General features: G+C 38.7%; 1 protein-coding gene across 1 annotated transcript in view; it reads left to right on the forward strand.

Moving 5' to 3' along the window:
• PDK3 (pyruvate dehydrogenase kinase 3) overlaps positions 1–27933 on the forward strand; it is a 60988-nt gene that overhangs the window by 20119 nt on the left and 12936 nt on the right. Inside the window, exons 4-8 of the mRNA XM_037821936.1 lie at positions 4585–4613; positions 18186–18250; positions 19573–19674; positions 20069–20179; positions 27593–27706. Coding sequence (XP_037677864.1) covers positions 4585–4613; positions 18186–18250; positions 19573–19674; positions 20069–20179; positions 27593–27706 — 421 coding nt within the window. The remainder of the gene's footprint in view (positions 1–4584; positions 4614–18185; positions 18251–19572; positions 19675–20068; positions 20180–27592; positions 27707–27933) is intronic.

A 27933-nucleotide genomic window follows, 5' to 3' on the forward strand; every position in this document is an offset into this window, starting at 1 on the left:
AGAGGGGAAATTTTCATTGATTATTTCCTCTATTATTGCCTCTGCCCCTTTTCCTTCCTCTTCTCCTTCTGGGACACCAATGATACGTACATTCTCGTACTTTGTTTCATCCTTAAGCTCCCGGAGATGTTGCTCGTATTTTTTCATTCTTTTCTCCATCTGCTCCTTTGTGTGTAGGCTTTCAGGTGTTTTGTTCTCCAGTTCCTGAGTGTTTTCTTCTGCCTCTTGAGATCTGCTGTTGTAAGTTTCCATTGTGTCTTTTGTCTCTTGTGTTGTGCCTTTCGTTTCCATAGATTCTACTAGTTGTTTTTTTGAACTTTCGATTTCTGCCTTATGTATGCCCAGTGTTTTCTTTACAGCCTCCATCTCTTTTGCGAAATAGTCTCTAAACTTTTTGAATTGATTTAGCATTAGTTGTTTAAATTCCTGTATCTCAGTTGAAGTGTACATTTGTTCCTTTGACTGGGCCGTAGCTTCGTTTTTCTTGGTGTAGGTTGTAGTTTTCTGTTGTCTAGGCATCTGACCTTCTAGGCCACCCCAATCAGGTTTTCCCAGATGAGAATAGGCTCAGGTCACAGAAGGAGGAAATATTCAGTATCTGGTTTTCCTGATGGTTTTTCTTAGAGGATTGATACACCTGTGCTTTTCTGCCTGGCAGGTGCATCTGTCAGCCTGTCACTGGCTGGTGTAAGAGGGTGTGGCCTGTAGCTCTTCTCCTGCAGGCTTTGGGGTCTGGTTCCAGAAAGGCAGGCAGTAGAGCTGGGCCACCTCCCTTTCCTCTTGGGCAGCTTTGCCCCCTCCAGAGAGGTCATCTGCATGTCAGTAAGTTCTTTGTTTCTCTGACTCTGCTGATCAAAGTGTTTTGATTTTAAAATGGCTGAGGCTGTCTTGACTGCAAAGCACTGCAGGCTGAAAATGGCTGAGGTTTTCTCCACAGAGAGAGAAAGGGACAGAAAAACTCCCAGTTTCACCTGTCAGCCAGAGATAGCACCCGATCCTCTGGGCTCCCCGTCCTGAGACAGATATGTCCCCCGACTCTCCCAAGGTCAGTTGTCACCAAAAGCCTCTGTCTGCTTATTGAGGATTCGCTGTCTGTATTGAGCAGTTAACATTAAAACCCCAGCTGGAGCCAGGCAGGGAGAGTGCTGCTCTCTAGCAGGGTGAGGCTTCCGTGAGGGAGGGGCTCTCAGATCTCAGCATGGGTCCGCAGTTTTACTTACAGATTTTATGCTGCAATCGCAGGCATTCCTCCCAATTCAGGTAGGTGGATGATGAGTGGACAGTCATGTTTGTCTCCCCGCAGTTATTCCAGGTTATTTACTAGTTTTTTATCATTTATGAATTGTTCTGGGGGGGGGTCTAACAGTCTTCCACTCCTCTCTATGCTGCCATCTTAGCTCCTCCTATAGCTGATTTTTGTATTATTCATATGGTTACGTATTTGTTTACATGTCACTTTTAAACACGTACTTTTAATTTGGTAAATTACAAAAGAGACATGCTCATTGTAAAAATACAGACAATACTGAAATGTACAGTAAAAAATGAAAGCATCCTCTTCAGTCCCATATCACGCTTTGTTTTTTCACATAAATGGGATTCAAAGTATACATGTTCTATAACTTGTGTTTTTTTGCTTCACCTTGAAAATCTTTGCTTGTACTAATGTCATTTATCGATTATCCATAATGTAGGTTACCGTAATTTATTTAACAATTTCCCTATGGGTGGACATTTAGCAGTTCCAATTTTACTGTATTAAAAATAATGAGCAGTGAAAGGTGTTTGTGTGTGTGTGTGTGTATTTGGAGGGTGAGAATATTTGTAAACATGTGGAAGTATTTCTGTAGGTTAGATGCCTAGAAATGGAATGACTGAATCTTAGGGTATGGGCATTTACAATCTTTTTTTTTTTTTGAAAAATATGCCAAAATGTAATTCTCTTTTAATGAAATAAAAATGTAAAAAGACTTTAGGTTGCTGTCGAAGAACAACTGCCTGAACATTCTGCTAGAAGGTATGAAACCAAAGCTGGCTTTCAGTCTGTTGGGTTCTCTGGGAAGAATTGTGTCCCTGTTTTGAATCAGTATGCTGTCAGAACCGAGTGGACATTGCTTGAATATTCCTGATTAAAAGTATCTTAAAATTCCCTCTCTTCCTACTGATTAGGTGGCGTTTTACCTAACTGTCCATATTGACACTTGTCAAACAATAGAATGTAAAATTCACAGTCAGTAACAAATTGCTCGTTTGTGTTAATGGCAGCCTCACTCACACTGAAGTCTCGAACAGCAGGTCTGTTTTTACTGATTCCAGGGTGCCAGCTGTGTCAGCATATTTATTACTAGCCCAGGCTGCCATGCTGGGCAGTTCACCCCACCGTGAGCAGATTTTTATGACTATTTTTGGAAGTATCTCATGAATGATTTTTCTTCGTTTTTCCTGTTTTATTAGAGAACTTGTGAGTGTACAGAACAATTATGCATAAAATACAGGATTTCCATATACCACCTTATTATTAACACCTTGCATTGGTGTGGTACATTTGTTACAGTCGATGAAAGAACATTTAATAACTGTACTATTAACTACAGTCCATGATTTAATTTAGGGTTCACTGGGTTGTACAAGTCCATGGATTTTTTTAAAAAATGTATTCTAGTAACACATATAACAACCTAAAACTTCTGCATTAACCACATTCAGATATGTATTTCAGTGCTATTAATTAAATTCACAGTGTTGTGCTACCACTACCACTGTCCATTACTAAAACTTTTCCGTTATCCCAAATAGAAACTCTGTGCCTTTTAAGCCTTAATTCCCTATACCCTACCCCTACTCCGTACAACTGGGAACGTATATTCTAGATTCTGACTCTCTGAGTTTGCTTATTCTAATTATTTCGTATCAGTGACATCTTATAAAACCTGTCCTTTTGTGTCTGGCCATTTTTCACTCAACATAATGTCTTCAGGGTTCATCCATGTTGTCACGTGTATTGGAACTTCATTCCTTTTTATGGCTGAATAATATTCCATTGTGTGTATATACCACATTTTGTTTATCCCGCCATTGGTTGGTGGACACTTGGGTTACTTCCATCTTTTGGCAATTGGAAATAATGCCATTATGGACATCATTGTGTAAATATCTGTTTGAGTCCCTGCTTTCAATTCTTTTGGGTACCTATCTAGAAGTGGGATTTCCAGATTATGTGGTAATACTATACTGAGGAACTGCCAAACTGTCTTCCATGGCAGCTGTACCATTTTACATTCCCACCAGCAATTAATGCATGTTCCTATTTTTCTCCACATCTTATCCGACACTTGTAATTTTCCATGTTTTTTTCATACTTAGCCATACCAGTGGATGTGAAATGGCATCTCATTGCAGCTTTGATTTGCTCAACATCATTAGCTGTTAGGGAAATGCATCTTTTCTTGTGTCTGTCGTCTTTGGAGAAATGTCTATTCAAGTCTTGTGCCCATTTTTAATTGAGTTGTTTGTCTTTTTGTTGCTGAGTTGTAGGATTTCTTTATATATTCTGCATATTAAACCTTTGTCAGATATGTGGTTTCCAGACATTTTCTCCCATTGTGTAGATTGTCATTTTACTTTCATGATTAAGTCCTTTGAGGCATCAAAGTTTTAAATTTTGATGAGGTTCCATTTATCTGTTTTTACTTTTGTTGTTTGTGCTTTGGAAAAGTACCTACACTGACTCAAGAAGAAATAGAAGATCTCAATAAACCAATAACTAGTAAAGAGATTGATTCAGTAATAAAGAAACTCTCACAATAAAGAAAAGTCCAGGACCAGAAGGCTTCACAGGGGAATTTTACCAAACATTCCTAGAAGAAATAACTCCAGTCCTGCTCAAACTCTTCCAGAAAATTGAAGAGGAGGGAATACCCCCTAATTCATTTTATGAGTCCAACATCACCCTCATACCAAAGACAGTAAAGATACCATAAAAAAAGAAAATTACAGACCAATATTCCTTATGAACACAGATGCAAAAATCCTCAAAAAATACTACCAAACCAAATCCAAAGCACACTAAAAGATTTGTACATCATGACTAAGTGGGATTTATTCCAAGTACACAAGGGTTGTTCAATATAAAAAGTTAATTAATGCAGTACATCACATTAACATAATAAGGGGGAAAAATACATGATCATCTCAGTCGAACCAGAAAAGACATTTGACACAATCCAGCACTCTGTCTTGATAAAAACATTTAGAAAACTAAAAATGGAGGGAAACTTCCTCAATGTAATAAAGAACGCCTGTGAAAAACCCACAGCTAAACTTCTACTTAATAGTGAAAGACTGACAGCTTTCCCTCTAAGATCATGAACAAGACAAGGATGCCCAGTGTCACCACTGTTATTTAACATTGTACTGGAAGTTCTAGCCATAGCAGTTAGGCAAGAAAAATAAAAGGCCTCCAAATTGTAAAGAAAGAAGTAAAATTTTCCCTATTTGCAGATGATATGATCCTGTCTACAGAAAATCCTGAAAAGTCCACAGCAGAGCTCCTAGAGCTAATAAATGAATCCTGCGAAGTGGCAGGGTTCAAGATCAAAACCACGAAGTCAGTAGTTTTTCTATATACTAGTAATGAACAGTGGGAGGAAGAAATGAAGAAAACAAATCCATTTACAATAGCAGCTAAAAGAATTGAATATCTAAGAATAAATCTAACCAAGGATGTAAAAGACTTGCACACAGAAAACTATACATTGCTAAAAGAAATCAAAGAAGACCTAAATAAATGGAAGGACATTCCACGTTCAGGGATTGGAAGACTCAATATTGTCAAGATGTCTGTTCTGCCTAAAGCAATTTGTAGACTGAATGCAATCCCAATGAAAATTCCAAAAACGTTCTTTTCAGGAATGGAAAAGCCAATCATCAGATTTGTATGGAAGGGTAAGCGGCCCCAGAGAGCCAAAACCTTATTGAAAAAGAAGAATGAAGTTCGAGGACTCACACTTTCCTATCTGAAAGCTTTTTTACGAAGCCACAGTAATCAAAACAGCATGATACTGACACAAGGACAGACATGACAGACATACAGGCCAATGGAATCAAATTGAGAGCTCTGAAGTCAACACTTAATGTTTGTGTCCAACTGATTTTTGACCGGGGGGCAAAGACCACTTAATTGGGAAAGAAGGGTCTCTTCAAGAAATGGTGCTTAGAAAACTGGATGTCCATTTGCAAAATAAGGAAGGTGGTCGACCTCTACCTCACACCGTACAAAAAAATTAACTGAAAATGGATCAAAGTCCTAAATATAAGAGCCACAAATATAAAACTCCTAGATGAAAACTTAGGGAAACATCTTCAGGACCTTGTATTAGGCAGTGGTTTCTTAGGCTTTACATCATGAATAATTTTAAAGCCACTTTTCCCACTACGCAGATAAATGAACACTGGTGGTTATAGTAGCCCCTAGTTTTCTATTGCTTTGCTTAATGTATATTTATGATTTCTTAAAAGTTAGAGCTCTTTGCAAGCATAATTAAGAAATTGATTTAGCTGTAGCAAGTTCCATGTTAGAGGTACAGGTTGGAGGTTGGTCCTTCAGTAGACGTTGCTTTGTAACGAGAGAGCATGTGTGTTTCTAGCTGTCTTAGTTTCCTAGGGAGAAGTCAGATCCAGATTCTTAATAGATTAATTTTCAGAGCCAGTGTAAATTAGCATATAGCACAGCATCCCCTTTCAGGATGCTGTTATTATACAGTAAGTATCTTTAACAGTACTCATAGTGATATCACTTGCTGCTTGATGCTCTGAAATTCAGTATGAGGCTGCCTTTACCCCAAAAGAACAATTTGTTGATACCTGAGACTTTACATTCCATTAGTTTGACATATAATCTTTTGTCTCTTAATTGTCACTTTTTGTTTCCCAATATAGACCCCTGACAGAGTAGTAACTAGAATTATGTGGAACATACTTTGGGAACACCGTCGGTTTTTACCAGTAATCATTAGAATTCTGAATATTTGGGACAGACTATAGTAAATTTCCTTTATAATCCTTTCTGTAACACTTCTAGCAGGAATATTGAAATAACAGAATTATATTTATCTTGTATCAGGTTTAAAATATTTCTGACTAGCCATCTGTGGCAACCCATGGTTGGTTTCTCCAAAGACAAGCGATTTTTTAGTATTTGTCCTTATTTCAGCATTCTTTCTCTTGAGAAATAAGTTGTCAGAAAGTTAAGCAAATAAACATTTTTACCTTACCTTTTCTTGCATCTGTATGTTAAGGCAGCATGGCTTAGGGGAAAGATGTGAGCTTTGTAGCTAGCCAGCCAGTGGGAATTCAGAATCTGACACTTAAAATATGTGGGCCTTAGACAAGTCACTTCACCTCTGTAAGAGTCAAACTTCTCATCTGTGAGCTCACCTTGCAGGGTGGCTGAAGGATAGAGATTGTTTCTGTGCCTCAAATATAGCACCTGGAACATAGCGGATATTTAATAAAGAGTGGCTATTGCGAGTCAGGGTTGACTTGGGAAAGATAAGACCTATGGTCACCACTTGCACGTCTCTACTGTTGCTAGATTAGTCCTTCCTGTCAAGAGGCGATTCATAGCTGTGAGTTTGGGGGGAAACATCAAAATTCTAGTTCATACTATGTTTACTTGGTCATAAGAGGGTTAATAGAAAAGGTATGAGTCTATTCTGGAATCTTTGACCGCTAGTTTCCCCATGTTGGATACGTTTATAGATACTTTCAGTCAAGCAGTATATAACTATCAAAGCATCTCAAGCATATTACTATTAAAAAGTCATTAACTCATAACTCTTGATACTTTTGAAATTAATTTTTTGGTAATAATAATAGCCAACATTTAATGAGTGCTATGTGACAGGCTCTGTGTGATCTAGTTTATCACCATTATCTCATTTAATCCTGATATTAACCCAGCGAGGCATGTGCTGTTCCCATTTCAGAGCTGGAACACTGAGGCCCAGATGGGTTAAATAACTATTAATGTAGCTGTTAAATGCCAGAGTCAGGACTTGATCGCAAGTCTGACTTTGGACCACACTGTCTACTGTTTTTAACGGCCTTTTCCATTGACTTTGGGAATTGATTAGCCATCTTTAAGTGCCCGGCAACTTTTTCCCTGAAATGCATTTTTTTTCTGCTTAAGCTGACAGGTTTGTTTTTTTAAGTTTTTAGAACTATCTAAAAATAAAATTCCTTATATCCAATGTAGAGTTCTATTGGTATTTATTAAATATTATTTCAACTAATGGTATTTGGAGCAATGACTGTGCAAAATATAGACTTTATTATTTCTTGAGTATTGAGCATGAAAAACCTGGACCATTTTTTCCATTGACATTTAAAAATATACCCTTAGGTAGAAAATTCATATTCCATTTGGTCTAATTTTAGAACGTCAACAAACGTCTATTAAGAACTGACTGTTTAGGAGGCGGGGCAAGATGGCAGACTGGTGAGCTGTATGTTTTAGTTACTCCTCCAGGAAAGTAGGTAGAAAGCCAGGAACTGCGTGGACTGGACACCACAGAGCAATCTGTCTTTGGGCATACTTCATACAACACTCATGAAAATGTCGAACTGCTGAGATCAGCAAAATCTGTAAGTTTTTGCGGCCAGGGGACCCGCGCCCCTCCCTGCCAGGCTCAGTCCCGTGGGAGGAGGGGCTGTCAGCTCCGGGAAGGAGAAGGGAGAACTGCAGTGGCAGCCCTTATCGGAAACTCATTCTACTGATCCAAACTCCAAACATAGATAAACTGAGACCAGACACCAGAGAATCTGAGAGCAGCCAGCCCAGCAGAGAGGAGACAGGCATAGAAAAAAAAAAAAAAACAACACGAAAAACTCCAAAATAAAAGCAGAGGATTTTTGGAGTTCTGGTGAACACAGAAAGGGGAAGGGCGGAGCTCAGGCCGTGAGGCGCATATGCAAATCCCGAAGAAAAGCTGATCTCTCTGCCCTGTGGACCTTTCCTTAATGGCCCTGGTTGCTTTGTCTATTAGTATTTCAATAACCCATTAGATCTCTGAGGAGGGCCCTTTTTTTTTTTTTTAATCCTTTTTTCTTTTTCTAAAACAATTACTCTAAGAAGCCCAATACAGAAAGCGTCAAAGACTTTCAATTTGGGCACGTCAAGTCAAGAGCAGAACTAAGAGAGCTCTGAGACAAAAGGCAATAATCCAGTGGCTGAGAAAATTCACTAAACACCACAACTTCCCAAGAAAAGGGGGGTGTCTGCTCACAGCCACCATCCTGGTGGACAGGAAACACTCCTGCCCATCGCCAGCCCCATAGCCCAGAGCTGCCCCATACAACCCAGTGTGACGGAAGTGCTTCAAATTACAGGCACACACCACAAAACTGGGCGTGGACATTAGCCTTCCCTGCATCCTCAGCTGATTGTCCCAGAGTTGGGAAGGTGGAGCAGTGTGAATTAACAAAGCCCCATTCAGCCATCATTTCAGCAGACTGGGAGCCTCCCTACACAGCCCAGCAGCCCAGAACTGCCCTGGGGGGACGGCACTCACCTGTGACATAGCACAGTCATCCCTCAACAGAGGACCCGGGGTGCACGGCCTGGAAGAGGGGCCCACTTGCAAGTCTCAGAAGCCATACGCCAATACCAAGGACTTGTGGGTCAGTGGCAGAGACAAACTGTGGCAGGACTGAACTGAAGGATTAGACTATTGCAGCAGCTTTAAAAGTCTAGGATCACCAGGGAGATTTGATTGTTAGGGCCACCCCCCTCCCCGACTGCCCAGAAACACGCCCCACATACAGGGCAGGCAACACCAAGTACACACGCAAGCTTAGTACACCAATTGGGCCCCACAAGACTCACTCCCCCACTCACCAAAAAGGCTAAGCAGGGGAGAAGTGGCTTGTGGAGAACAGGTGGCTCGTGGACGCCACCTGCTGGTTAGTTAGAGAAAGTGTCCTCCACGAAGCTGTAGATCTGATAAATTAGAGATAAGGACTTCAATAGGTCTACAAACCCTAAAAGAACCCTATCAAGTTCAGCAGATGCCACGAGGCCAAAAACAACAGAAAATTATAAAGCATATGAAAAAACCAGACGATATGGATAACCCAAGCCCAAGCACCCAAATCAAAAGATCAGAAGAGACACAGCACCTAGAGCAGCTACTCAAAGAACTAAAGATGAACAATGAGACCATAGTACGGGATATAAAGGAAATCAAGAAGACTCTAGAAGAGCATAAAGAAGACATTGCAAGACTAAATGAAAAAATGGATGATCTTATGGAAATTAAAGAAACTGTTGACCAAATTAAAAAGATTCTGGACACTCATAGTACAAGACTAGAGGAAGTTGAACAACGAATCAGTGACCTGGAAGATGACACAATGGAAAATGAAAGCATAAAAGAAAGAATGGAGAAAACAATTGAAAAAATCGAAATGGATCTCAGGGATATGATAGATAATATGAAACATCCGAATATAAGACTCATTGGTGTCCCAGAAGGGGAAGAAAAGGGTAAAGGTCTAGGAAGAGTATTCAAAGAAATTGTTGGGGAAAACTTCCCAAATCTTCTAAACAACATAAATACACAAATCATAAATGCTCAGCGAACTCCAAATAGAATAAATCTAAATAATCCCACTCCGAGACATATACTGTTCACACTGTGAAACACGGAAGAGAAGGAGCAAGTTCTGAAAGCAGCAAGAGAAAAGCAATTCACTGCATACAAAGGAAACAGCATAAGACTAAGTAGTGACTACTCAGCAGCCACCATGGAGGCGAGAAGGCAGTGGCACGATATATTTAAAATTCTGAGTGAGAAAAATTTCCAGCCAAGAATACTTTATCCAGCAAAGATCTCCTTCAAATTTGAGGGAGAGCTTAAATTTTTCACAGACAAACAAATGCTGAGAGAATTTGCTAACAAGAGACCTGCCCTACTGGAGATACTAAAGGGAGCCCTACAGACAGAGAAACAAAGACAGGACAGAGAGACTTGGAGAAAGGTTCAGTACTAAAGAGATTCGGTATGGGTACAATAAAGGATATTAATAGAGAGAGGGAAAAATATGGCAAACATAAACCAAAGGAAAAGATGGCCGATTCAAGAAATGCCTTCACGGTTATAACATTGAATGTAAATGGATTAAACTCCCCAATTAAAAGATACAGATTCGCAGAATGGATCAAAAAAATTGAACCATCAATATGTTGCATACAAGAGACTCATCTTAGACACAGGGACACAAAGAAACTGAAAGTGAAAGGATGGAAAAAAATATTTCATGCAAGCTACAGCCAAAAGAAAGCAGGTGTAGCAATATTAATCTCAGATAAAATAGACTTCAAATGCAGGGATGTTTTGAGAGACAAAGAAGGCCACTACATACTAATAAAAGGGGCAATTCAGCAAGAAGAAATAACAATCGTAAATGTCTATGCACCGAATCAAAGTGCCACAAAATACATGAGAGAAACACTGGCAAAACTAAAGGAAGCAATTGATGTTTCCACAATAATTGTGAGAGACTTCAACACATCACTCTCTCCTATAGATAGATCAACCAGACAGAAGACCAATAAGGAAATTGAAAATATAAACAATCTGATAAATGAATTAGATTTAACAGACATATACAGGACATTACATCCCAAATCACCAGGATACACATACTTTTCTAGTGCTCACGGAACTTTCTCCAGAATAGATCATATGCTGGGACATAAAACAAGCCTCAGTAAATTTAAAAAGATTGAAATTATTCAAAGCACATTCTCTGACCACAATGGAATACAATTAGAAGTCAATAACCACCAGAGACTTAGAAAATTCACAAATACCTGGAGGTTAAACAACACACTCCTAAACAATCAGTGGGTTAAAGAAGAAATAGCAAGAGAAATTGCTAAATATATAGAGACGAATGAAAATGAGAACACAACATACCAAAACCTATGGGATGCAGCAAAAGCAGTGCTAAGGGGGAAATTTATAGCACTAAACGCATATATTAAAAAGGAAGAAAGAGCCAAAATCAAAGAACTAATGGATCAACTGAAGAAGCTAGAAAATGAACAGCAAACCAGTACTAAACCAAGTAGAAGAAAAGAAATAACAAGGATTAAAGCAGAAATAAATGACATAGAGAACAAAAAAACAATAGAGAGGATAAATATCACCAAAAGTTGGTTCTTTGAGAAGATCAACAAGATTGACAAACCCCTAGCTAGACTGACAAAATCAAAAACAGAGAAGACCCATATAAACAAAATAATGAATGAAAAAGGTGACGTAACTGCAGATCCTGAAGAAATTAAAAAAATTATAAGAGGATATTATGAACAACTGTATGGCCACAAACTGGACAATGTAGAAGAAATGGACAATTTCCTGGAAACATATGAACAACCTAGACTGACCAGAGAAGAAATAGAAGACCTCAACCAACCCATCAGAAGCAAAGAGATCCAATCAGTCATCAAAAATCTTCCCACAAATAAATGCCCAGGCCCAGATGGCTTCACAGGGGAATTCTACCAAACTTTCCAGAAAGAACTGACACCAATCTTACTCAAACTCTTTCAAAACATTGAAGAAAATGGAACACTACCTAACTCATTTTATGAAGCTAACATCAATCTAATACCAAAACCAGGCAAAGATGCTACAAAAAAGGAAAACTACCGGCCAATCTCCCTAATGAATATAGATGCAAAAATCCTCAACAAAATACTTGCAAATCGAATCCAAAGACACATTAAAAAAATCATACACCATGACCAAGTGGGGTTCATTCCAGGCATGCAAGGATGGTTCAACATAAGAAAAACAATCAATGTACTACAACACATTAAAAACTCGAAAGGGAAAAATCAAACGATCATCTCAATAGATGCTGAAAAAGCATTTGACAAAATCCAACATCCCTTTTTGATAAAAACACTTCAAAAGGTAGGAATTGAAGGAAACTTCCTCAACATGATAAAGAGCATATATGAAAAACCCACAGCCAGCATAGTACTCAATGGTGAGAGACTGAAAGCCTTCCCTCTAAGATCAGGAACAAGACAAGGATGCCCGCTGTCACCACTGTTATTCAACATTGTGCTGGAAGTGCTAGCCAGGGCAATCCGGCAAGACAAAGAAATAAAAGGCATCCAGATTGGAAAAGAAGAAGTAAAACTGTCATTGTTTGCAGATGATATGATCTTATATCTAGAAAACCCTGAGAAATCGACGATACAGCTACTAGAGCTAATAAACAAATTTAGCAAAGTAGCGGGATACAAGATTAATGCACATAAGTCAGTAATGTTTCTATATGCTAGAAATGAACAAACTGAAGAGACACTCAAGAAAAAGATACCATTTTCAATAGCAACTAAAAAAATCAAGTACCTAGGAATAAACTTAACCAAAGATGTAAAAGACCTATACAAAGAAAACTACATAACTCTATTAAAATAAATAGAAGGGGACCTTAAAAGATGGAAAAATATTCCATGTTCATGGATAGGAAGGCTAAATGTCATTAAGATGTCAATTCTACCCAAACTCATCTACAGATTCAATGCAGTCCCAATCAAAATTCCAACAAGCTACTTTGCAGACTTGGAAAAGCTAGTTATCAAATTTATTTGGAAAGGGAAGATGCCTCGAATTGCTAAAGACACTCTAAAAAAGAAAAACGAAGTGGGAGGACTTACACTCCCTGACTTTGAAGCTTATTATAAAGCCACAGTTTCCAAAACAGCATGGTACTGGCACAAAGATAGACATATAGATCAAAGGAATCGAATTGGGAATTCAGAGATAGACCCTCAGATCTATGGCCGACTGATCTTTGATAAGGCCCCCAAAGTCACTGAACTGAGCCATAATGGTCTTTTCAGCAAATGGGGCTGGGAGAGTTGGATATCCATATCCAAAAGAATGAAAGAGGACCCCTACCTCACCCCCTACACAAAAATTAACTCAAAATGGACCAAAGATGTGAATATAAAAGAAAGTACCATAAAACTCCTAGAAGATAATGTAGGAAAACATCTTCAAGACCTTGTATTAGGCGGCCACTTCCTAGACTTTACACCCAAAGCACAAGCAACAAAAGAGAAAATAGATAAATGGGAACTCCTCAAGCTTAGAAGTTTCTGCACCTCAAAGGAATTTCTCAAAAAGGTAAAGAGGCAGCCAACTCAATGGGAAAAAATTTTTGGAAACCATGTATCTGACAAAAGACTGATATCTTGCATATACAAAGAAATCCTACAACTCAATGACAATAGTACAGACAGCCCAGTTATAAAATGGGCAAAAGATATGCAAAGACAGTTCTCTGAAGAGGAAATACAAATGGCCAAGAAACACATGAAAAAATGTTCAGCTTCACTAGCTATTAGAGAGATGCAAATTAAAACCACAATGAGATACCATCTGACACCGGTTAGAATGGCTGCCATTAAACAAACAGGAAACTACAAATGCTGGAGGGGATGTGGAGAAATTGGAACTCTTATTCATTGTTGGTGGGACTGTATAATGGTTCAGCCACTCTGGAAGTCAGTCTGGCAGTTCCTTAGAAAACTAGATATAGAGCTACCATTCGATCCAGTGATTGCACTTCTCGGTATATACCCGGAAGATCGGAAAGCAGTGACACGAACAGATATCTGCACGCCAGTGTTCATAGCAGCATTATTCACAATTACCAAGAGATGGAAACAACCCAAATGTCCTTCAACAGATGAGTGGATAAATAAAATGTGGTATATACACACGATGGAATACTACGCGGCAGTAAGAAGGAACAATCTCGTGAAACATATGACAACATGGATGAACCTTGAAGACATAATGCTAAGCGAAATAAGCCAGGCAGAAAAAGAGAAATATTATATGCTACCACTAATGTGAACTTTGAAAAATGTAAAACAAATGGTTTATAATGTAGAATGTAGGGGAACTAGCAGTAGAGAGCAATTAAGGAAGGGGGAACAATAATCCAAGAAGAACAGATAAGCTATTTAACGTTCTGGGGATGCCCAGAAATGACTATGGTCTGTTAAATTCTGATGGATATAGTAGGAGCAGGTTCACAGAAATGTTGCAATATTATGTAACTTTCTTGGGGTAAAGTAGGAACATGTTGGAAGTTAAGCAGTTATCTTAGGTTAGTTGTCTTTTTCTTACTCCCTTGTTATGGTCTCTTTGAAATGTTCTTTTATTGTATGTTTGTTTTCTTTTTAACTTTTTTTTTCATACAGTTGATTTAAAAAAGAAGGGAAAGTAAAAAAAAAAAAAAAAGAAAGAAAAACAAGGAAAAAAAAATGTAGTGCCCCCTTGAGGAGCCTGTGGAGAGTGCAGGGGTATTCGCCTAACCCACCTCCATGGTTGCTAACATGACCACAGACATAGGGGATTGGTGGTTTGATGGGTTGAGCCCTCTACCATAAGTTTTACCCTTGGGAAGACGGTTGCTGTATCTGTGCCTAAGAGTCTCCTCCCGAATGCCTCTTTGCTGCTCAGATGTGGCCCTCTCTCTCTGGCTAAGCCAACTTGAAAGGTGAAATCACTGCCCTCCCCCCTACGTGGGATCAGACACCCAGGGGAGTGAATCTCCCTGGCAACGTAGAATATGACTCCCGGGGAGGAATGTAGACCTGGCATCGTGGGATGGAGAACATCTTCTTGACCAAAAGGGGGATGTGAAAGGAAATGAAATAAGCTTCAGTGGCAGAGAGAATCCAAAAGGAGCCGAGAGGTCACTCTGGTGGGCACTCTTACGCACACTTTAGACAACCCTTTTTAGGTTGTAAAGAATTGGGGTAGCTGGTGGTGGATACCTGAAACTATCAAACTACAACCCAGAACCCATGAATCTCGAAGACAGTTGTATAAAAATGTAGCTTATGAGGGGTGACAATGGGATTGGGAAAGCCATAAGGACCACACTCCACTTTGTCTAGTTTATGGATGGATGAGTAGAAAAATAGGGGAAGGAAACAAACAGACAAAGGTACCCAGTGTTCTTTTTTACTTCAATTGCTCTTTTTCACTCTAATTATTATTCTTGTTATTTTTGTGTGTGTGCTAATGAAGGTGTCAGGGATTGATTTAGGTGATGAATGTACAACTATGTAATGGTACTGTAAACAATCGAAAGTACGATTTGTTTTGTATGACTGCGTGGTATGTGAATATATCTCAATAAAATGATGATAAAAAAAAAAAAAGAACTGACTGTTTAATAGCCGCTGGACCCAGGAATAGGGAAGATTCATGGACAAAAACATTTTACATGGTTTTAAAAGAGCAGAAGAAAATCTAAACTATAATGTTCCCAAAGAAAAGGGCAAGTAATTGAGCATGACTTCGGATGACCCCTAGAGAATGTTGGTTGAACTGAGAAAAAACTATAAAAGATATTTTAAGATTAGGTTTTTCTTGAAATTTGGTGTGATAAAGTTGAATTCAAAAGGATGTTTATATAACTAATCGTGTTTGGGTGCAAGATAGACTAAGCACTCAGCTTGCTCCTGGAGCTCCATTAAAATGACAGTAAAGGAGTGCAAAGAAAAACAGCAAGGGAAACCAGGGGGCTCATCAGTGGACCACAAACCCAATTCCTGAAAGAGGTTGACCAGCTAGAAGTATGTTGAGTAATAGAACAGAACAGAAGCCAGAAAGGAAGAAGCTGCAGCAGAGGATGGCACCTGATTTGCCTAAGGTTAACCTTGAAGAATGGGATTCTGGGAACAGAGCTGGGTGGCGAGAAGGAGAAGCCAGAAGGCAGGGGTGAACAGAAAGCTGGTCTATGAAAGATCTTGGAGGGTCAATGGGGAATGCTTGACTCTGGTAGTGCTCTGCCTACAAACAGCCACAGGACTTTTTCCCCCAGCAAAAATAAAAGTGCTCTCTTCAGGAAACAACCTGGGGAAGAACTAGGACTGTTCATGTGCATGTTGGTATCTCAAAGTAAAAACCTCTTCATTTGAGCATTTGGGGGACCAACTTATTACCTGCTCATCCCAAAGACCATTTTAAAGTCTTGGCCATGTGTACATAGAGCTCCAAGACAGCCTTCTTATTTAGGGGAGAGCCCCAGGAAGGAAATGGAACAACAGCTACCTCGACTGATCAATCCAGTTCTTTGTTCTTAAACAAAAATATTACAACCAAGGTGGATCATATCTTGGGAGAAAGCCAGCAGCACAAACGAAAACCTGACTGGCATTAAACTCACCAGCTGTACTGTCAATGCCAGCAGACTGTCCTTCTGAATTCCAAGAGAAAATTATTTTGAACCTAGAATCCTGTATCTAGTCAATCCTTTAATCAAGTGAATCAGATAGGTAAAGATTGAAAAATGTGTCTCTTGTGATACCTTTCTGCGGAGGGTTTCCTGACTGACTTGAAGGTGTGTATAATAGGGATAGAAAATAGTAAAACATTCTAGAACTTCATCCAAAAACAATTTTAGGGTGATGGCTGTGCAGCATGTTTGGAAAGCAGTCAATTCTCATTTGAAAAGTCTTAAAGAATGGAATGGATACCATGAAATAATAGAGTAGTAAGCAGCTGAAAGAGCTTAGTGATAATGGTAAAGAAAGCCGTATGTTTCTTATTCCAGTTACCCAAAAGGAGGGGTAATTAAGAAATTCCAGGAAGAGTATACTACTGTAGAAGAAAGATATAGTTCTTTGGGCAACCAAAAGGGGTAGCATGATTTTGAGCAATCAGAAGAATAAAAAGAGAATCCATTTCACTTTAAGGCTGAGAACAGTCTCCTTTAAGTGACACACAAATCATGTCATTGGACTCATAGGGAAGGAAATGTTGTCCAGGGACACTGTGGTGGCCACTCTGCAGTGATAAATATTTACCTAATTATATTGTGACCAACACCATTGATTTTCAACCTTTTGAAAGAACCTGGAGGCAAAGTTTAGAAGAGAATGTAAATATTATCAACCCAAAGAACTAAAACAGAAATAGTAAAGTCTGGTGGCTACCCCTGGGTGCAGGACTTGGGGGGTGAGATGGGATAGGGTGGGGGGACTGTTGTTTTACTTTTCTTTCGTAAAATTTTTTAGCCACTTGCATATATTATAATATTAAAAATAACTGATCATCAAAGGGTTCAGGATTCAGAATGAAAAGATTTTGGTTCAGGCGTCCAGTTTCAGCACCTTTTCTGTTCGTGTGTGCAAGTCACCAAGTCTCCTCTGAGGCATGTTTCTTCACCTATAATAATGTTGCCCACCCTGTGAACCATGTAGTATTGTCATGAGGATACACTGGATAATGTATGTCACAGCTCTTTGTAAACTGTCAGGTATCAAACAAATGTTAACTCTAATTCATATTATTGTTTATTTACTTTATTAAGGGAAGTAGTTAAGTTGAAATTATAACATGGATGGGTATGTCTGTTCTACTTGGAAAAGCTCACATAGTTTCAGTTTCTTAAGTGACTGGTCACAAAGAGGATCAAATGCTACATTTTTAAGTACCTCCTCTGTATCCCACACTGTTCATTGTGCTTGATATGGGATTTAGTGTTTCGTGCATGGAGAAAGGACTGTAAGTCTCTGGGGGTTTGTGTGCTAACTACTGGCAGAAAACATTGTGTGAACCTTAAATCTTGCTGTATGATATACCTTGTTTGTGGTAATTTAACAAATTTAACATTGCTGTTTTGTCCAATTTGCCAAGAAGATGTACCCCTTTTCTCCTATGACTTCCCATTTCCCTGGCTTACCACTGGGGCCAGTGGCAGAGGACATCTACCCACTTGAGAAACACTGGGTGATATTTGGATGATCTTGTGTAATTCTCAGAACGTTATGATGTAGGTGATAATATTCCAATTCTGTGCAGGAAAAATCTGAGTGTCAAAGAGATTGAGTAATTAATCCAAGGTCACATAGTTGGGAAGTGAAGAAATTGGGATTTCAACCCAGGTTTGCTCCATTCCAAAGCATATGCTTTTTCTTAGCCCTACCTCTTTAGAGGTGGAAACTTAAATTGGCCTTTTATGGAGTTCTTTTTTATGTACTTGGAAAATAGAATGCAGAGATCATTCTTGACTTTCCTCTAGTTTGAGTTCTTATTCATTGATGATTTTGCCTCTGTTTTCAGCCAAAGCTCTAGACAAACCTATTCAGGTAGTTTATGTGCCCTCACATCTGTTTCACATGCTATTTGAGTTGTTCAAGGTAAGTGGAATTTAAAAACACGGAAAGAAGTCTTCATTTTAAGTTACTTCGATTCAGGTTATAATGGATTCATTAGATTAGCATAAGAAAAAGGTTTTGCATAACCATTTTAAAATTTCTGTTTCTGATATCCTGTGGGGTTTTATCATTTGTACACTGTGAAATGAAAAATTGCTGTGTACAGTATAGTTTTTGTGAATATTAGTACATATTGATTTTGAAACTTAATTGTACTTCAGTGATTTTATGTTAACTCCATAACTCAGTGATTTTATGTTAACTCCATATGCAACTTAATTGTACTTCAGTGATTTTATGTTAACTCCATAACTTCCGTTATGAGGTTAGAGAAGCTTTTTAGTTTCCAAACCTGGCAAAGACTTGATTGGTGGTATCCAGATCAAATAAATACATGTCTATGCCTATTTATGTTCTGAACAACTGTATTGATGTGTTAGTGGTTGTTCCAGTCCTGAAAGATAATATGAACCTTTTACATATTTGAATCAATTCAGAAGAACTGAGAGAGGCAGAGGGGAAAGATGGGGAAGAGCTGGACCAAAAAGAACAAAGACAAGACTCTGGACTCTCTGCAACTTAAGCTGTTGCTTTTGTTAACCAGTCGTTAGTAGCATTTACAGTAGCAGTATTATAGTCACAAGGCATTTGAGCTAAAATTGCATTTCTTCCAGTGTCTAAAACCCTAAATTGAACTCCTGAAAAATCAGTGATGCTGATTTGCTTCCCAAAATTATGATGTTACTGATGTAACAGTTTTAGGTTGTGATGGGCATTCAATTGTGAACTTGCTCTTCAACAGCTGTGGCTTTTTCAGAATTTTTTTTAACTGAGATTTCTTCTACATTTTTTCAGCCAGACAGTTAATTTTTATGGGAAGCATGAATCTTTTCAGTCTTTCTGTCTTCTTTGGAGGAAAGGTGCTCTATAAATGTAGGCTGATAAATAGGATTTAAAGTGCAAAAATCTGCTTCTGCCACCTCATTACATGTGATAAAAACATTCCTCTTGGGTAGATAGTTGAGTAATTTAAATACCCTAAAGCAAAAACCAAAAAAGAAAAAAAAGGAAATAAAGAAATATTTAACATGGTAAATGGGGCTAAAACTAGATGAAAAATAAAGAGTCAGGAATATTTTCCCTTGATCCAAACACATGCTTAGCTCTTTAGAGTCAGAGAAAGATACCCAGCTGATATTTGCCCTGCAAAAAAAATTGTTGTATATAAGTAATCCTATACTTTCTTTTTTAAAAGTGTGATTTTTGAGTCAGTGATATGCTAAAAAAAGGTCTTATTATTTTAGAACTCAATGAGAGCAATGGTAGAATTACATGAAGATAGAAAAGAGGGCTACCCAGCTGTTAAGGCCCTTGTTACTTTGGGTAAAGAAGACTTATCCATTAAGGTAACTGCTTTATTTGCATTTATACTTTAATTATCAGTTAATTTAATAATATCTAGACACTGAGAAGTCAGAGGAAAAGAAGTAAACTGACATTTATTGAGTGTGTTATTTGCAAGTATTGTGCTAGATCCTTGACTTGCTATCTCATTTAAGCTTCTTTAAAACCCCATTGTTATTCAGGAAACTGAGGCTGAACAAGACTTCAAACCAAGCCTCTTGGCTTCTACTGCACTACTTTGCCCTCCTTGTTTCACACTGTGCACAAAGGAACCATATTTCATTGGGGTTTCAAAGCCCTTATGGGTTTTTAGAACAATCTAATGTGTACTTGATTTGATGATAGTATAGATTTACTTTTTAGTTTTTTTTAAAAAAAGCATTTTGTACATTGCAGATAAGTGACCAAGGTGGTGGTGTCCCACTTTGGAAAATAGATCGTCTTTTTAATTATATGTATTCAACTGCTCCTAGACCCAGCCTGGAGCCTACAAGAGCTGCCCCTTTGGTAAGCATCTTAAACTTGACACAGGAAGGGATTTGGAGAGATACGGTTCGTTCCCCAAAGTGTTGGACTAGCCTCATTGAATTAGAATGTTTCCTGTATGGTTTGGAGGAGGGGGGATTTAATTTTAATTTCATGCCTCTGCTGCTTTCTTTGTGAATCCTTTGGACTTAGATTTCTTCTCTAGTTTGTATTTAAGAAACTCTGTATTTGGATCTCACTCCCAAATACAGCAAAAAAGCACATCACTGTGATAAGGCTGCTAGCGAGGCACCATTTACCTCCTAGTGTTCTTGGAGGGGGTGAAGTTTAATAGTAAATGAGCAAAGGAACATGATCAAGTATATAGCTGCTGCTTGGTCCTGGCCAAAATCACCCAGAGCCTTTGAACTTCCATCATCAAATTTGTTTATATAATTAAAATTTGAAATTATGAAAACACTAAAATTTTTATATTCAATAATATTAGCACAGAATATATAGGTGTTGTATGCATTTTCAGAGCCCTTTCTGTCTTACTCTGAAGAGCCCTATTAAGGCAGGGAGGAAAGCCTCTTGTTACCATGGTAGCATTTAGATCCTGGTGGGGCCACACTTTCTTCCCCTGCTGAGTGTTTCTAATTGACAAACAACAATTGAACCCTGTGTCATTAAACATAGCAACTTATGTATCATTGTGCAAAATGGCTCAGGGTATAAATTAAGTTTCATTTTAGAGTACTACTTGACTGATAAGCATGTAAAGTTATGTTTTATTTGTATGAATAAAAATCAAACACTTTGCATCATTTATTCCAGACAGTTTGTTAACTCAGCATGTTCAAGATGGAGGGGAAGTCATTTATGTAGAATTCAAGAAAATTCATGAAAGATCAATTCTGAAGGCATTGCAATGACTAGACTCTGGTACCTACCTAAATAAATGTCAAAAGAAAAAAAAAGAAATTATAAATCTAGAGCCTTCTCCAGTTGTTTAAAAGGAATATGGATTGTCTGTTCTAGTCTTAGAATAGCATCCAAACAGTAGTGTTATAGCTTTTTTCTTTCCTTTTTTAATGAAACAGAAGAGTTGAAGTAAGGGACCTTAAAATTATGTATCCAGCCTCCCATTTACAGATGAAGAAATGAAATAGAGGCCTAGAGAGACTAGTACCTTGCTCAAGGTCACTGAGCTAATTAGCGGCACAGCTGGAATTGGCTAAGTCTGTGTTCTTTTCAGTGTACCATGTTGCCTCTCCTTTTGAGGAAATGCTTCCACTGCCATCTCTCCCAATTAGTGTGTCCTCAGCTTTAAAGTTGAGCATGTGGACCTGTGCTGCTAGTAAACACAACTTACTGTTTTACATCTCTGTGCCTTGAGACTTTCTGTTTTGGGAATGTCCACCTAGCTAACTCCTGTTGATCCCTTGACAGACACTCTGGGAAAACTTTCCTGAGTCTCACCAAATCCAAGCTTAGAGGCCCCTCGTCTGTGTTCCATAGCACTCTGAGCTTGCCTGTTTCCTCACACTCATCACTACATTCAGCTGCAGTGTCCTTCTCTGTTCCCTGTTAGACATGAGGGCAGGCTCTGTGCCTTGCTTGAATGTAGGAGGCAGATGTCTTAAAGTATGCTGTTTTCTTTGCTGTGATTACCTCAGTCATTACTTTGGATACATTAGTTTGCCAGGCTGCTATGACAAATACCACACAGTGGATTGGCTTAAACATCAGGAATGTATTAGTTCATGATTTTGAGGCTAAGAGAAGTCTAAAATCAAGGCATCAGCAAGGCAATGCTTTCTCTCTGAAGACTGTGGTGGTATGGTGTTGGCTGCCAGCAATCCTTGGGTTCCTTGACCTTCCCAGTCACATAGGGATGCACTCTCTTTTCTCCTCCAGGATCCATTGACTTTCAGCTTCTGGCTGCTTCCCCATGGCTTCTCTTTCTGTGGCCTTCTCTGTAAGGCTTCCAGTAACAGGATTAAGACCCATCCTAATTCAGTTGGCCATACCCAACTAAAAATAACATCTTCACAGGCCCTGTGTACCATGGGTCACACCCACAGGAATGAGATTAAGATTAAGAACAGTTTTTTTTACCTAGGTTACATAATTTAATCTACCATAATGGTTATCTCATCCTCACTATTGGCCACATTCACCCAGGACTAAGCCCTTAAATTACAGGGTGCATGCAGTCACACCCAGCCCCTTGAGTTAGGCCCTACCTTGTGGAGGATGGGTATCAAGTTGAGATCTTAGAAAATGGTGGAAATTCATGTAACTTGGTAAAATTGCTGCTCTATAGTAGCCATAATACCATCGTACAAATTATTTAGTTTTGTTACGTGTTAGACACTGTGCTAAGACTTTACATTTATTATATCACTTAATCCTTATAGAAGCTCTGGAGCAAGCATTTTTTTAAAATTCAATTTTATTGAGATTATTCACATAACATACAATCATCCAACGTATACAATCAGTTGTTCACGGTACTATTATATAATTGTGCATTCATCACCACAATTTTTTTTTCAATTTTAGAACATTTTCATTACTCCAGAAAAGAAATAAAAATAAAAAAACAAAACTGAAATCCTCCCATACTCCTAACCTCCCCACCTCCATTATTGACTCATAGTATTGGTATAGTACATTTGTTACTGTTGAGGAAAGAATATTAAAATATTACTAACTGTAGTTCATAGTTTGTAATAGGTACATTTTCCCCTACATACCTCTCTATTATTAACTTCTAGTTACAGTGTCATACATTTGTTCTAGTTCATGACAGAAATTTCTCATATTTGTACAGTTAATCACAGACATTGTCCACCCCAAGATTCACTGTTATACATTCCCATGTTTTCCAACTTTCTTTCTAGTGACATACGTGACTCTAAACTTCCCCTTTCCACCACATTCACACACCATTCAGCACTGTTAGTTTTTCTCATAATAACATGCTACCATCACCTCTGTCCATTTCCAAATGCTTAAATTCAACCTAGTTAAACATTCTGCACATATTAAGCAACTGCTCCCCATTCTTTAGCCTCTCATTCTATATCCTAGTAACCTATATTTATGTCTATGAATTTACAGATTTTAATTAGTTCATATCAGTTGGAGATCATACAGTTTGTCCTTTTGTGACTGACTTATTTCACTCAACATGATGTCCTCAAGTTTCATCCATCAACCCGTTTTTTTAAAGATGGTTTTGTTCACATACCACACATTCCATCCTAAGTAAACAGTCAATGGTTTCCTGTATAATCATGTAGTTATGCATTCACCACCACCACTATCTATATAAGGACATTTCCATTTCTTCCACAAATAAAGAGGTAGAGTCAAAAAAGGTAGAAAGACAAAAGAGACAGAAAAAGGGGAAAAAAAACATCTAAAAAGCAACAAAAGAAGAGATAAAATTAAAATAAAATACAATAAAAAGTCAGACTTCACCACCAATGCCAAGAATCCCATACCCCTCCCTTACATCCCCTCTTAATAGGCATTTAGCTTTGGTATATTGCCTTTGTTACATTAAAGGAAGCATAATACAATGTTTCTGTTAACTGTAGACTCTAGTTTACATTGTATTTTTCCCTATACCACCCCATTTTTAACACCTTGCAAGGTTGACATTCATTTGTTCTCCCTCATGTGAAAACATATTTCAAAAATTTTAACAAAATTGTTGACCACTCTAGGTTTCGATAAGTGTTACAGTCCCAGGCTTTATCTTCCCGCTTTCCTTCTGAGGTCCCACATGCCCCTAACCTTCCTCTTCCAGCCATACTCACAGTCATCTTTGTTCAGTGTACTTACATTATTGTGCTACCATCACCCAAAATTGTGCTCCAGCCTCTCACTCCTGTCTTTTCCTGTCTGTCTGTAGCACTCTCTTTAGTATTTCTTGTAGAGCAGGTATCTTGTTCACAAACTCTCTCATTGTTTGTTTGTCAGAGAATATTTTAAACTCTCCCTCATACTTGAAGAACAGTTTTGCCAGATATAAAATTGTTGGTTGGCAGTTTTCCTCTTTCAGTATCTTAAATGTATCACACCACTGCCTTCTTGCCTCCATGGTTTCTACTGAGAAATCCACACATAATCTTATCAAGCTTCCCTTGTATTTGATGGATTGCTTTTCTCTTGCTGCTTTCAAGAGTCTCTCTTTGTCTTTTATGTTTGATAATCTGATTATTAAGTATATTGGCTTAGGTCTGTTTAGATCTATTCTGTTTGGGGTACACTGCCCTTCTTGGATCTGCAATTTTATGTCTTTCATAAGAGATGGGAAATTTTATTGATTATTTCTTCCGTTATTGCTTCTGCCCCTTTTCTCTTCTGTTCTCCTTCCGGGACACCTGTGACATGTACATTCATGCACTTTATGTTGTCATTCATTTCGCTGAGACATTGCTCATATTTTTCCATTCTTTTCCCTTTCTATTCTTTTGTGTGTAAAATTTCATTCAGGTATCTTGTTCTCCAGTTCCTGAATGTTTTCTTCTGGCTCTTGAAATCTGCTGTTGTATGTCTCCATTGTGTTTTTCATCTCTTGTGTTGTGCCTTTCATTTCCATAGATTCTGCCAGTTGTTTTTTTCTAACTTTTGAGTTCTTCCTTATGTTTGCCCAGTGTTTTCTTTATAGCCTTCATCTCTTTTGCCATATCTTCCCTCAACTCATTGAATTGGTTTTTGAATTGATTTAGCATATTTATTTGAAGATCTTTAATTTTAGTTGTTTTCAATTTCTGTATCTCAGTTGAAGTGTAAGTTTGTTCCTTTGACTGGGCCTTATATTCATTTTTCCTATTGTGATTTGTAGTTTTCTGTTGTCTAGGCATCTGGTTTCCTTGATTACTCCAATCAGATTTTCCCAGACCAGAACGGGGCTCAGGTCTCAGGACAGGGCTATATTCAGTATCAGGTTTCCCTGAGGGTGTGTCCTAGAAGATTGACGGACTTTCCCACGAGGCCTCTAGAGGCTGTGCTTTTCCTAACCTGCCCAGCAGGTGGTGCCTGTCAGCCTGTTGTCCCCACTGATGTAAAGAGGTGTGGTCCCTTTAATTCTCAGCTTAAGTTGTTTCTGGTTTGATTGTTTGTTTTCCCCCAGGCCCTGGGGTCTGAGTTCTGAAGTGAGGGCAGGAACTTGAGCTGTACCTCACCTCCCTCCTCTTAGGGAGGATATACCCCCTAGGAAGTTATCTTCTGCACTTGAATTACTCCTTTGTCTCCACCCCTGCCTGGGTCAGCCTGCCAAGAACTGAAAATGCCTGAGGGGTTTTCTACTGAGCCACTCAGATTGAGAGAGAAAAAAAGGGGAAGAGAGTCCCTTTTCAGAGCCAGTCCCTGGCCCCACAGTTTTGCCTGTCAGCCAGAGAGAGCACCCGGTCCTCTATGCTCCTTTTCTTGGGACACAGCTGTCTCCCAGTATTCTAAGCTCAGCCATCTCCAAAAGCCTCTGTATTTTTTTTTTTCTGTCAGCCCTACCTCCTCTGGACTGGGAATGATCTCAGGGTACTTTGCTGCTTGTTAGGGGTTTGTGTTTGTAGCTTGTATTCAGCAGTCTGCTTTTGTTAATTAAAATCCCAGTTAGAGCTTGGTTGAGCTGTATTCGCTTGTGCTTGGTGGGGACTGCTTCTTTCTCCCACAGTCAAGTTTTGCAGCTTATCCTGCTGTGGGGGTAGGGGGCTCCTGGCATGGTTCTGCAGTTTTACTTACAGCTTTTATGCTGTGATATCAGCCATTCCACCCATTCCAGGTGGTATACAATGTGTGGATAGTTACGGTTGTCCCCCAGCAGTTGTTCCAGACTATTTACTCGTAGTTCCTGGCTATTTACTAGTTGCTCTAGAGGACTAACTAAATTCCACACCTCTCTATGCTGTCATCTTGCCCTGTCTCTGGAGCAAGCTTTTTGTTACATTTTCAGATGAGAAAGTCTTGGGACAGGTTGAATAAACAGCTCCCACTTGCACAGAAAGTGGATTTGAATCTAGATCTTTCTGGTTCATGCAAGCCCATGTAACCACTACTCTATGCTTGCTTTAGGCCTGGTTCAGACCAGTATCCTCCTTCCTAAACTTTGCAAATAGATTTCATGAGAACTGATGAAGCTTGGTGGATTCACATCTTTCCCACACACCCCAAGAGTTACTGAGATTAGTCTCAGTTGTTCTTACTGTTCTTGTAAATACCTGAGTGTTGGTTTTTTGTGTTTTTTTGGTAACAACCTGTTATCAACACACAGAGTTCTGTGATACAGAGATACAGGAGGGTACTGGATTGTTTTCTTGTCTCTAAAATATGTCGACTAAATATAACAGAGTATTGTAGCATTTCCAGAATCCTAGGAAGTAGGCTTTCAGGAAATTTTCTTCTCAGTGTTTTAGCCTTGTTACTGGTAGATTTGAACTCCTAAGCTACTAGTATTAATTTTTTACTTCAAAGAACAAGGAAATCTGATTTCAAAACATTGAAATGACATGTTTTAATTTTGTTACTGGATCAAATCCCACTTGATATGAAAAAGAGTCAATATATGGAATATTTCTATTACTTCTTGTTCTAGTTTGTCAATGCTTCCAGAATGCAAAACACCAGAAATGGATCAGCTTCTATAAAGGGGATTTATTTGGTTACACAATTATGGTCTTACAGCCATAAAGTGTCCAAGGTAACACATCAGTAATTGGATACTTTCACTGGAAGATAGCCAATGGTGTCCGGAAAACCTCTGTTAGCTGGGAAGGCATGTGGCTGGCATCTGCTCCAAAGTTCTGGTTTCAGAATGGCTTTCTCCCAGGACATTCCTCTCTAGGCTGCAGTTCCTTAAAAATGTCACTCTTAGTTGCACCTAGGGTATTTGTCCTCTCTGAGCTTCTCCGGAACAATGGCCGTCTTCACACTGCAGCTCCTCTCTCAGCTTCTGGGTGTACTTCAGAGTGAACCTCTTGGCTGTAGCAGCTTGCTTCTTCTGTCTGATCTTATATAGTGCTCCAGTAATTTAATTGAGACCCACCCTGAATGGGCGGGCAAACACCTCCATGGAAATTATCCAATCAGAGTCATCACCCACAGTTGGGTGGGGCACATCTCCATGGAAACACTCAAAGAATTACAGTCTAATTAACACTGATAGGTTTGCCCACACAAGATTACATCAAAGATAATGGCATTTGGGGGACATAATACATTCAAACTGGCACACTTCCCAAACGCATGAGAAGTGTCTTCTTGGGTGAAAACAAAAGGATTGCTTGCCATACATGAGCATAACCCATCATTGTAAAGGTTGAATCAGTAATTTATGTGATTTAAATCTGAATAATTTTTTTAGTCTTCTCTGAATGGTCCTCATACCGAATGGGTTAGCGTTTGTGTCTGTCTCACTGTATTAATTTCTTTTCCCAATAGGCTGGATTTGGTTACGGTTTGCCAATTTCTCGTCTGTATTCTAGATATTTTCAAGGAGACCTGAAACTTTATTCCATGGAAGGAGTGGGTACTGATGCCGTAATTTATTTGAAGGTACCACATTCTGTTTCTTTTATTATGAAGGCATCTTTACTTTTTAAAGCTCTACGTTACAATAACTAGTCAGGAATAGCACTATGTCATCTCATATATACAGCTCAGATTAACTTCCATTTTATGTGAAAACCATGTTATATGTTACCCTAGATTTTATGCTCAGGTATAGCAAAATATGAAGCATGGAGATACAAAAGTTAAAATGTTGCTTTTTAAAACAGTTA

This window comes from Choloepus didactylus, chromosome X, assembly GCF_015220235.1.
Source record: "Choloepus didactylus isolate mChoDid1 chromosome X, mChoDid1.pri, whole genome shotgun sequence".
NCBI lineage: Eukaryota > Metazoa > Chordata > Mammalia > Pilosa > Megalonychidae > Choloepus > Choloepus didactylus.